This window comes from Corvus brachyrhynchos, unplaced genomic scaffold (assembly GCF_000691975.1).
Source record: "Corvus brachyrhynchos isolate BGI_N302 unplaced genomic scaffold, ASM69197v1 scaffold279, whole genome shotgun sequence".
Classification (NCBI taxonomy): Eukaryota; Metazoa; Chordata; class Aves; order Passeriformes; family Corvidae; genus Corvus; species Corvus brachyrhynchos.
In genome coordinates, this window is record NW_008246060.1 from 952,848 (window position 1) to 964,060 (window position 11,213).

The 11,213-nt window shown below is 40.9% G+C and overlaps 1 protein-coding gene across 3 annotated transcripts in view; it reads right to left on the minus strand.

Moving 5' to 3' along the window:
- Positions 1–6,597, minus strand: part of SUPV3L1 (Suv3 like RNA helicase) — a 12,811-nt gene extending 6,214 nt beyond the window's left edge. The window contains exons 1-8 of one of the 3 annotated variants that reach the window (XM_017746339.1): positions 6,493–6,597; positions 6,094–6,201; positions 4,377–4,491; positions 3,644–3,812; positions 2,093–2,204; positions 1,738–1,815; positions 586–677; positions 11–189 (exon numbers count right to left, since the gene is read on the minus strand). In XM_017746339.1, coding sequence (XP_017601828.1) covers positions 11–189; positions 586–677; positions 1,738–1,815; positions 2,093–2,204; positions 3,644–3,812; positions 4,377–4,491; positions 6,094–6,157 — 809 coding nt within the window. In that variant the 5' untranslated portion in view covers positions 6,158–6,201; positions 6,493–6,597. Of the gene's footprint in view, positions 1–10; positions 190–585; positions 678–1,737; positions 1,816–2,092; positions 2,205–3,639; positions 3,813–4,376; positions 4,492–6,093; positions 6,202–6,492 lie in introns of those variants that run through there. The other 2 variants (XM_017746341.1, XM_017746340.1) reach the window with 2 other exon arrangements.
- Positions 6,598–11,213: the final 4,616 nt, after the last annotated feature.

Sequence of the window (11,213 nt, forward strand, 5' to 3'; positions counted from 1 at the left end):
TGCTTTCCCGGGTGGCAGACTGCCATATATGACGGCACATTCTAATCCTCTGGCTTCAATCTGTCGGCTGATGGAGTAAATGTCATTCTTACTGAAACAGACAATGCAGTCCCCAGGACGGAGGTTATCCAAGGACTCTAAGGCATAATCCAGCACAGTCAGAGGAGTCAGTCTCTTGTAGTTTCGGACCTAGAATCAAAGTTGTCAAAGATTGTATTTTTCTAAACTCAAATTCCATCATATAGAGAATAACTACCAATACATCCTGTAAAGTCAGCAAACTTGAGAGAACCGTGCCCTCCTGGAAGATCAGAACTGTAAAGAAAGTCCCTAAACAGCTGTAGCAGCTGCAGCATCCCCTGAAGGGAACTCATCAAACCACTTATTTTCTTTCTGTAAAACAGTACCACCATTTGAGAAAGAAAGAACTTTGCAACATCTTTGCTTTACAGAAATTAAGAAACATTGTAACAAGACCTCCTGCAGGATAACTTTGAGCAGTGATACACTCAAAAGACCCTACATTTTTTCCCTGTTTTACAGCAGAACCTGATGCTCTGTTCATAGTTTCCCAGAATTACTTACTTCAACTTCCTCCCCTGTAGTGTACATGAGCTCTGTCACTAAGTCAATAGCAGCAGGTTCTCCACAAACATGGATTTCTTCTGCACAGAGGCCTGAACAAGGTCCAGTGAAATAAAAAGCAAAATGTTACTTGTTTATATACAACAGTAGCTTTAGCTAGCTCTTGAAGTATCCGAAAATTGTATTTTGGTTGCTAAACACAATGAGGACAGTATTTCACCTCCTTCAACGACCCAAACCAGCACCTAAAGCCTCTCCCAGAATACAGTATTTCCTCAGAGCTGCTCTTGTTCTCTTACCAGCAGATGATAATTCATTAGTGTGACAATCAGAGCAGCCAATACCTCATTGCACCCTCTCAGCCAAAACAAGAGGTGCCCTTAGCCACTGAACAAATGGAGCAAAGCTTTGAGTATGTTTCATTTACTACTCATGTTTTACTAACTCCCAAACTATAGCAGAACTGAGGAGTTTTGTTTTCTGCATGAATTTGCCTCTAATTCAGTCAGAACAGAAAAGGGAAAAACAGGAAGTAAAGGAAGTATGACAAATCTGCTGAACTTAGAATCAAAAGCAACGAAAGGAAGGGCGAGGAGGAATCAGATTCCAAACTTCTGTTCCAAATATGAGGAAAAATGCTTCCAAAATTCCTCTTAAAAAATTCTAAAATTACCAAAATAAGCATTCTTCTACGAATGTTAACAGATTCATGCAGCTCTATAAATGAGCCATTTGCAATTAACACTATAAAATATTTTAAATTGCCATTTTTAAGCAGTATCTCTACATAAGGCAGTCTCTTGAAAACTTGTGTTGTTTTCATTGAACAGAAAAGCATACTTCTTGGAAATAGTCAACGTAAAAGGACAGCACAACTTAGTAAAGACTCCGTATCATCCAAGGAAGGAAAAATAAAAGGCGCCTGAATAAAATTTTAAAACCCCATTTGTTAAGTAAAACACAACAGGTAGCCTGTCATGCAGACAAATCCTTTGAGGCAGGTATCTCTCTAACTTGGTGCGAGAAGACATGAAAAAAAAAAAAACCTTTTATTTTGCATCACATATTATAACCACTGATGACTATACTGACTGCTAAGCTTGAATTTCATGTGCCATTAAGCTAATTCATTGCCAACACAAACAAGCTTACCTAGAAGGGCTCTCGTCCAAGCCCAGCCTCTGGCAGGATCTCTGATCATCTGAATTTCATCAATCACAGCAACTTCATCTTAAAACAAAAAAGAAATATATGATGCACCAAGGAAGAGCATCTAGAACAGCAGCACAAGACATGAAGGAACTCACAGGTTTCCTAAAAAAGCTTGCTCAGACAAAGCTAATCCTCTATCACCAAAGAGCTATTCTGAGATGATCCAGGTTTCTTCAACTGCTCTATCATAGTTCAGAAATTGTTCAAGTAAGAGTGAAAAAAAAGACTTTTGACTCCAAGCAATAACACACATAACGATCCCCCAGATGGGACTGAAACAATTATGTGTACTTACAAGGTGTATTAGTGCTGCACATTTCAATGGTACAAGCAACATGAGGAGCCTGTCTGGCATCTTCATTGGCATACACACGCTCTTCTCCTGTCACCAGGTCACATGGCACATTCTAAAGGCATTCAGAAATCTCAGGTTAAGTTTCTTTAATATAAAAGAATCCCATTCCAAAGGGGACAAAATCAGTTCTTACAGTAGTTTCTAGGACAGTATAAGAGAAGCTATTCAGGAAGTAACTACTCAGCCTTGAGAGACTTGTGCCTTGTATTTAAGTCCTATCAGAGTGGAGGTTTAATGAAGAGGTGGTGTCTGTAATTAGATGCCTTCCCCTACTCCTGCAGGAGGTTACATATTCCCCTGAGCAGTTCAAAGCTGTCACCCCTGCCACAAAAGAACTGTTAGAAAAGTACAAGGGGCTCATAAAGCAAGGCCCAGCAGCGAAGGAGCCTTGCAAGCTCCAGCTCCTTTGACAATTGACCTGCTGCCAGCCTCATCTGCTGCCTTATACTCACAGAGCAAGAGCTCATGAGGATCAGCTGTGAGAGACAGCTGAGGCCACCACCCTGCCAGCCCTACACTCCTTGGTGCTGGTGGCTGCTCCATCCAAACTTACAGCCACCTGCAGAGCCCTCATGGAAGCCCTGTTTAAGCCCCAAGGGCCTAAACATGATCCAGGAGACACCAACTGAAAAGTTCTCACACACAGTAAACACGTGGGAGAAAAGTTCAGTAACCACTACCAAGGAACACCACTGCATTGTACCCACTGTCACGATGTGAACACACGTGGTACATCACAGGTATCTCCTAGGCCAAGCCAGTCTTTCTTATGTGTTGCTCAGATAGACTGATAATAGGAGTTACTCATTCTACATCAACAAAAGAGAAATCACAACATCACTACTGTACACACACACAGTATTAAACTGTGCTGTATTAACATATGATATGTGGTTATAATGCTTCAGAACTGGTCTGGTTCCCTGCAGCTGGAAACACACTGGTGAGGAGCCTCCAAAAAATATGCCAGAAGCAATATAAAACACTAATGAAAATTTCCTCTAAGGACCTGATATACAGCACTGTTATTCAACTCAACACATCTCAATCTGCAGAATTTTTCAAGGGTGGTGAAGTGAAATATATTTAAACATTGAAGCAGAAGGCTAAGGGGAATTAAGTAAGGGTAATTTTTTGTGCGTAAGCTATAGTAAAGGTAATAGGCAAAAGAAGTCACGGTCCCTATGCTGAAAACCCTAATAGCAGAACCTACCTAACCCAGGGAACAACAAATTACAGAACAGAGGCAGGTTACAGGGATGATTGCACAGCACATGCTTTGGGGACAGCACTGTTCCACTGGGGGAAACAAAGTTCCATTCTGCTCCTAATGCAGAAATGCATAACTGTTTTCATGTGAGCTGACACCACTGCAAAGCAAAGGCACCTGTTCAAGCACAGGGCTCCAGGGACCACCTGGGGCTTCACAGACACGCATTCATGAGACTGTTCCAGTACTAAGGATGTTGATAAGTAATATGACATACTGACAGCATCATTACTCTTTTGGAAGATCTCATGAGCCAGAAGTTTTAGTGGACCACAGTATATTCCAGATTTGGCTGACAAAAATCTCTGGATAGCATGGTAAGTTTTTCCACTGTTTGTAGGACCAGCATGGAATATTATCTTTCTCTGAATAGCCCTGGCATCTGGATACCTAAAGCAAAGGCAAAAAAAAAAAGCAGATCTGTTGAACATCTATCTGGATACTGATTCAGGAGAAACTAGAAACTGGCTTAAGCATTTATTTATTAATAGATTTTAATGTGTGTTGAAAGCAGAAATACCAAGTTCTTAGAGACAGTATAAAGAGGTTACTATGTCTTACACACTGATCTTCTAAGTCATACAATGCTTTCAAAGATTCCAAGTGGAATTCACACATTGCGTTCAAAATAATTCTCACTACTCGTCCAATTCTCTCTCCTTGAGCTTATCAATATTTCAACATTTTGATGTGCTACTTCCCAAACATATTGTCAGAAAACATCCTCCTGGAAAAGCCACACCAACTCAGTGACTTTCATACTTGATATAATCTTATTTTCTTCTTAATTCACTGTGATGTATCTTGTAAAAAATGTAGGAGTTCCTGACACATATTATTGTAAAAACAGAGAAATGGATCTGCAAATGTAGCATAATTACGCTTGAGTCCACAGTCTATGAAGTTCTATGACACTAAGAAAAGAAAACAATGCAACCACTTCATCACACTGACCAGTTGGGCGGCAGCCTCAAATCGCTGATCCTGCGCAGATCATCCATGCAGTCCAGCATTGGAAAGATCTGCTTTGCATGCCTCAGGAAAAATGGAAACAGATCATCCACGTGACCTAGCAGAACAAATCCTTTTCAGAAAGTTTGTGTGCTTGAGTGTATACTTTCATAATAAACTTTGAAAAAAAATTCTCTACTACTTCCACCCCACACTTGTGTAATCCTTTCAACTTCTGGCTCTCTACAAAGTTCAATAACTTTGAATTATTGAACTCGAAGTTCAGTAAGTTCAATAACTTATCTCAGTGGCAGAAAAGGAAACTAACACAAGTGCATGGACACATTTAGCAGTGGAATACAAACACAATAATATGAAAAAATGCATCTCATTTCAGCATATTCGCTCTGTCAGCCTACTTGCCTAGAGACCCTCTAAGTAAAATGAGAAACTGTGGAAAAGCTGGATGAGAATCAGCTTTTCTGTCCTAAGAAGATTTTAGCCCTTTCTTTCTAAATTCATGTATTGCCTTGAAATAAAGCTTTTAAAGAGCTTTTATGACTAAACAGAGAAAAACAGATTTGCAGATTCTCTAAGATACTGAGACTTAGGATGCCGATTCCAAATTCTAAGTTTCCAATCCCTAGGAGAGAAAATAAAAATACTAAAATCAACTCAGAAGAGAAATTCAGGTTCATTCTTCTAAATGTTTGCAGAGTAGACATGTGGACCTTAAAGGTCTCATTTCAGGTCACACTCTGACTGTTCAGCTCTCATAGAATTTCAATGAACTATCCTGATGTAAAAAGCTATTATCAAACATACACACACAAAAAGAAAAAGCAGTAGTTTGGGGTTTGTTGGAGTTTTTTTATTTTGGGGGGAATGTTCTATTTCAGGGGGGAGCTTAAATTGAGAATTATTATTCAATGAATAAAAATTATTGTGGAATTTTTTTTTTTATGTAATATATTTAATTACCATCTTCAGACAAGCAAAACTCATATTAAAAAATTTCAGTATTTCTGTATATGAGTTTTAAGGCATAATGCTCACGTACAACTAAAGGAGTGGAAATAAAATCCTGTGGAACATTTTATGCACATGTAAATAATGAGACAATTTCCTAAGATTGCCAACATCTACACATTTACATTTTAAGACAAAACTAATGGCCACTGTAACCCTTAAATTCCCATCATTAAAACACACACACTATGCAGCTCAAACCCTGGAAGAAAGCTGATTCTGCTGTTCCCAGCTGGCATCGCCTCTCAGTTAAGTGCTGTTAATTACAACACAGGATGCACTAAGCAGGCAAACACACCTCTGTGAGTGCCACAGGGAAACAGAGCAGTGTCACAAACCTGTCCCTAAAGCCACCTGGCCGGGAGAAAGCTCTCCAAGTGCCCCCTAGTGACTACTGGATTTTTAAGAGAGGAATAAACAGAACAGCACTGTTTTCATTTCAGCCCTGAACAGATGTTGTACAACAACAAGCTGCTTCTTGCTAACACCTCCACATCTTTCATTTCCACTTCAGAAGATTTAAGAACAGAACATTCCCTCCTAGAATGGGCACAAATGTTTCTGATACGGAAGGAGGGATTTTTAATCTTTCTGACAGCATAGTAGGGGGTCCACATGTACGTAGGTAAGTATACAGGGCAAAAACAAATAAAAATGCACATTTTATTTTACAAGCACTCCAGATACTTGCCTGCATCACAGCATATATCATTGAGAATAATATGCAAATCAGCACTCACAGAACTGGATTCCATTATATACTTCCTAAAGCTTATAAATGCTTGGTGAAAGAGGCGAGCTGCAGTAAAGAAAAAAAAAAAAAAAAAAAAAAGGAACAAAATTAATGTGGCCAGGATCAGAAAACTCTACTTGTAAACACTCAATAAAACACTGATGCAGTTCATTAAAAACCTATACCTTAATAAAGGCTATTAGAAGTAAATATAAAGGTTATTTGAACCAAGTAGCAGAGACAACGTAAAAAAAGCAGTGTTGTGATGACAAGATCCCATACAAAAAGATCTAATACCATATCTAAATTAAAACAGATTTCACTCTAAAATAATATATACTTAAAACATTTTCTTACCATCTAGTCCATTTTCTGCTCCTAGTCTTTGAATTTCTTTTCTTTTGTAGAACTTGTTTAAGTTCTTTAGAACTTCACCTGTAGAAAAAGAATAACCTTTTTTTTAGCTTCCTCAAAATTAAATCACATTCTGCTGGCCCAAAGATCCTGGTTACAGTCTCCTTACTCTGGAGAGAGGGCATCTTTCCATGCTGAACAGACTCAAATGAACTCTCCCTACATCAAATACAATCAATGAGTGAGATTTGGACTATTGCAAAGAAGGACAACCTTCAACTGCAGCAGAGTAAGAACTGCCATGGAGAGGTTGCCAACCATCTTCCCCGGTACTTGACAGGAAAGCATAAAGTTTGGAACATGCAGCTAACAAGTCATGGAACAAACTAGTTAATGGTTTGGGGTGGGTTTTTGTTTGCTTTTTATCAGCACCTATCAGGAGGTTTTAATATGAAAAGCAAATCTGCTTGAACTATGTGGTGACAGCTTTTAATAAACATCCTGAGGTATGTTCTTCCATCCATCCTGCTTCCAAGACAGACTCTTTGGAAAGATCAGGTAAACCAGACACAGTATTCCTTCTTTTCTCAGGTTAAATAAAAAGAGGGAAGGAAAAAAACAGAGTTTCTTCATATATATCACAAGTTACTCAGCTTTGTTTGAATCTCTTATAAACTTATTAATAAATGCTTTCCCTCCCATAAAAGGCAAGTTCAGTGTTGCAACAAAACTGTATTTACTCAAGTACACGCTGATTTTTAGCTCGTTAAATGACGGTGCAAAAAGATGTGTCCCCTTTCCATCTACAGATCAGAAACTCACAAAAAATCTAGCAAATTTCATGAACACCTATTCATGAGCTTACACTATTCTTAAAACTCTATGAAAAGTCTATGAACTCTGCATTGTAAAATGCTAGGAGTGATAAATGTAGCACACCCCTGGTGCCAGCACAAGTCACTGGACACAACACTGTCAAGCTCTGCTCTCTGCAACTAACTCCATAACTGTCTGAGATGACATGGAAACCTCCCCATGAGATCAATCTTAAATTATTGAAAGAGTGCCTCTCTAAAAAGCTATAAGAGACAGTCCACTTGGCACAATGAAAATCACCAGCTGACAAGAATATGCCAAATTTAAATACACATCCCAAGCCCCAGGAACAGCTACAGGAGTCTCTTAATGGATTAACGCACAATCTGAAATGTTCCCAAAGGCAACAAAGCAAGGCCGCCAGCAGGATTACATTTCCTAGGAAGGCATCTACAGCCATCATTAAGGGCCCCGAAATCAAAGACAGACTGGAAAACAGTGCAGTATAAGAAAGCACAGAGCTGAATACTCTTCAGAGCTTCCCCAAGAAGCTCTAGCAATTAACACATCATCAGCACGCAGCTAAATTCACAGCCCATTGGCCTTACTATAAAAGGTTAATGCCAAAACATGTTACTATCCAAGGCAACATGACATTGGGACCATGCAGCCCCACAACCAAGGTCACAATCCTTCCTAAGCATAAACACTTGCCTTAACAGTAAGGTAAATCAAAACAAAATGAAGCTGGCATTGCAGCCCACGTGAGCTTAATCCAACACATACAGGTAGCAATCGGGGTACACACTCAGGAGGACATCTGTGTCCTGTCTCAGTCACCACCTTTTTTACCACTCACTTTCGTTTTGAGATTTCCCTTTGTTTACCATTTCCTCATTCTAGAGATGTGTTTTAGCTCTTACTCCTCAATTACTTTTACTTCTCAGCAGCATTTTTAAGGTTCGCTGTCAAAAGACAGCCCAAATGCAGTGAAGTTCAGGAATTATGCAGTTAGTCTCCAATGTATCAGATTCATTTAGATGTTTCACCCTGTTTGCAGGAAGGCTGTTGAGTCATTTCCCTGTATCTCTGATAACAGTAATCCACTGCAGTCAGGCTGTATGCTATCACTGGGGCAGCTGAACTGCTTTATTTGAGAATTCCTCCCCAACTATTAAGACTACCATTGTCCAGTCCAAGCAACCTTGGGCATCTAACTGACCCTGCTGAGGCATCTCCTGTTTCTGCTACATGAATTGCTGCCAATACTGGTCCTTCCTGACTTGCACTTCCCACAGGTAAGCACAGCCTCATGGTCTGACAATTGAAGCCACAGAACTGACATTCAATTACAACTGATACAGAACATACATACACCAAAATTTAAAGTATTCATCAGCACTCACAGGGATATACTTCCTATGAAGTCGTGGAAAACAGAGCAGTGGATTCAGTCCAGGTTTCTTATGAAGTTTTTACAAAACTGGCTTTACAAAAGTAAGCTTCTAAAAATACCTTTAGATTTCCTAACAGTGTTTGCCTAGTATGAAAACTATCATCACTCTCACTTGAGCAAGTAACAAGCTAACAAGATGATTCACACTGGAATTACACTCACTAACAAAGTTTCTTTACAAGCTGTAACCGGAAAGCTCATAAATACGCATCTTTCTTTTTTGAATCTAGTTCAGTACTTGGCAGCAGACTCTGAAAAAGCATCTTCGTTTAAAATATAAAAAAAACCAGACGCATAATACTGTGTGTGGTCAGAACCTGAAGAGGGGAAGCAGAGGAAGACTATTTATTTCACTTTTTAAAAATGGCTACATGTTAAGGAAGGTCTTGTCCAGTTTTCTGTAACATTATTTGGTTTCAAAATACCAGTACTTTTAAAATACATTCTTGTTTTTTCAAAATATTGCTGACAGCAACGAAGAGAGCACTAAAGGCCAACAAGCCAGGGGAGCACCACACAGGTCACCTGGCTGCTATTCCTTGCCAGTCTCACATGGAAGAACTTCAGGCTGTTGGAGGTAGTTAATTTTCACCTGTGGGAGCACACCTAATTTTAGCCAATCTGTTCTCTCTCAACAACTTAGCAAAGAGAATCTATATTTATTTTCCCAGAGCATTTTAGCTGTACCTTTGAAGAAATCCAACATAACTGCTCCTCTACGAAATGAGACAACAGGTAATGTATAAATAAGCCATCATTCATCTTTACTGGCACCTGAGGAATGCACTAGTCATATAAAAGACAAGTCTGACAACACAGATTTTTGCATTACAGCTATTCAAGATTCTTCTCCCTAACTAGGTTTTTTTTAGCTTTCAAGACCAAATATTCTTTTCTCCACAGTTCTGAACAATTAAGATCATTTTCCCATGCTTCCTATTCTCCAGAGTTAATATAAATAATATGCCATCAAAACACTTAATTAGGAGAAGATATGAAAAATATTTCCATTTGCATGCTTAATGCTTTTGGATCAGCAAACATAGAAAGAATCAAGAACTTCTCTTATTTACCAAATCTTTAAAGACCATGGAGTCACAAGATCACAGAACTATTTGGGTTGGAAGGGACCTTAAAGACCATTTCGCTCCAATCTCCTGCCATGGGCAGGGACACCTTTTCCTGGACCAGGCTGCTCCAAACCCCATCCAACCTGGCCTTGTACACTTCCAGGTGTGGTGCAGCCACAGCTTCTCTGGGCAACCCATGCCATTGCCTCACCACCCTCACAGGGAAGCATTTCTTCCTAATACCCAACCTAAACCTACCCTCTGTCCATCTGAAGCCATTCCCCCTTGTCCTATCACTTTGCCCACTTTTGATCTAGGCACATTCACACACAATCTCTTCTGTCTGTAACACCAATATTCGAGGAAACTATGCCTTTTAAGATCAGATACAGTTAAGGTTCTGGAATGCACAAGATCGCAGTTTGGCTGTGGGACCTGCCTCAACCCAAGCACCTTTACCCTGACCACGCCAAAATAGAGAATGGAGGAACCAGGTCAGCAGAGTATTTCCTCCACACAGGGCACACCTACTGGCCCATGTCAATCACAGAATATTCTGAGCTGGAAGGCACCCACCCGGATCATCAAAGTCCAACTCCTGGCCCGGCACAGCACAGCCCCACGAGTGCTACGACATGCCAGTGTCATCTCACCCAACAGCCTTTATTCCACTTCACCTTCACGGGCACCAGCAGCTACACCAGTCAGAGAACCTGCAGGGAAGGACTCCCTGCTCTTAAGGGGGGGTGGTCTTTCTGACTCCAGGAAAGGACCCAAGAGCAGCAGGAGCCAGTTCCCTCAGCCCTCAGGAGGGTCACAGAATCAATTAAGTTGGAAAAGACCTCTAAGATCATCGAGTCCAACCTATGACCGAACACCACCTTGTACACCACAGCAGAGCACTGAGTGTTACATGCAGTCTGCCCTTAAAACACCTCAAGAGATGGTAACTCCACCACCTCGCTGGGCAGCCCCTTCCAACGTTTAATCACTCGTCCTGTGAAGAAATTCCTCCCAATGTCCAGCCTTAACCTCCCCTGGCACAGCCTGAGGCCGTTTCCTCTTGTCCCGTTGTTGTTCCTTAGGAGCAGAGCCCGATCCCAATCTGGCTGCAGCCTGTCAGGCAGTTGGAGAGAGCGAGAAGGTGTCCCGTGCGTCCCGTGTGGCCGAGCCCCCCCAGCTGCTCCTCATCAGATTTTTGCTCCAGCTCCTTCCCCAGCTCCATCGCCCTTCTCTGGACTCGCTCGAGCTCCTCAACGTCCTTCCTGAATAGAGCGGCCCAGAGCTGGACACAGCGCTCGAGGTGCAGCCTCACCAGTGCCCAGTACGGGCGGACAATCCCTGCCCTGGTCCTGCTGGCCACACTATTGCTGATCCAGGCC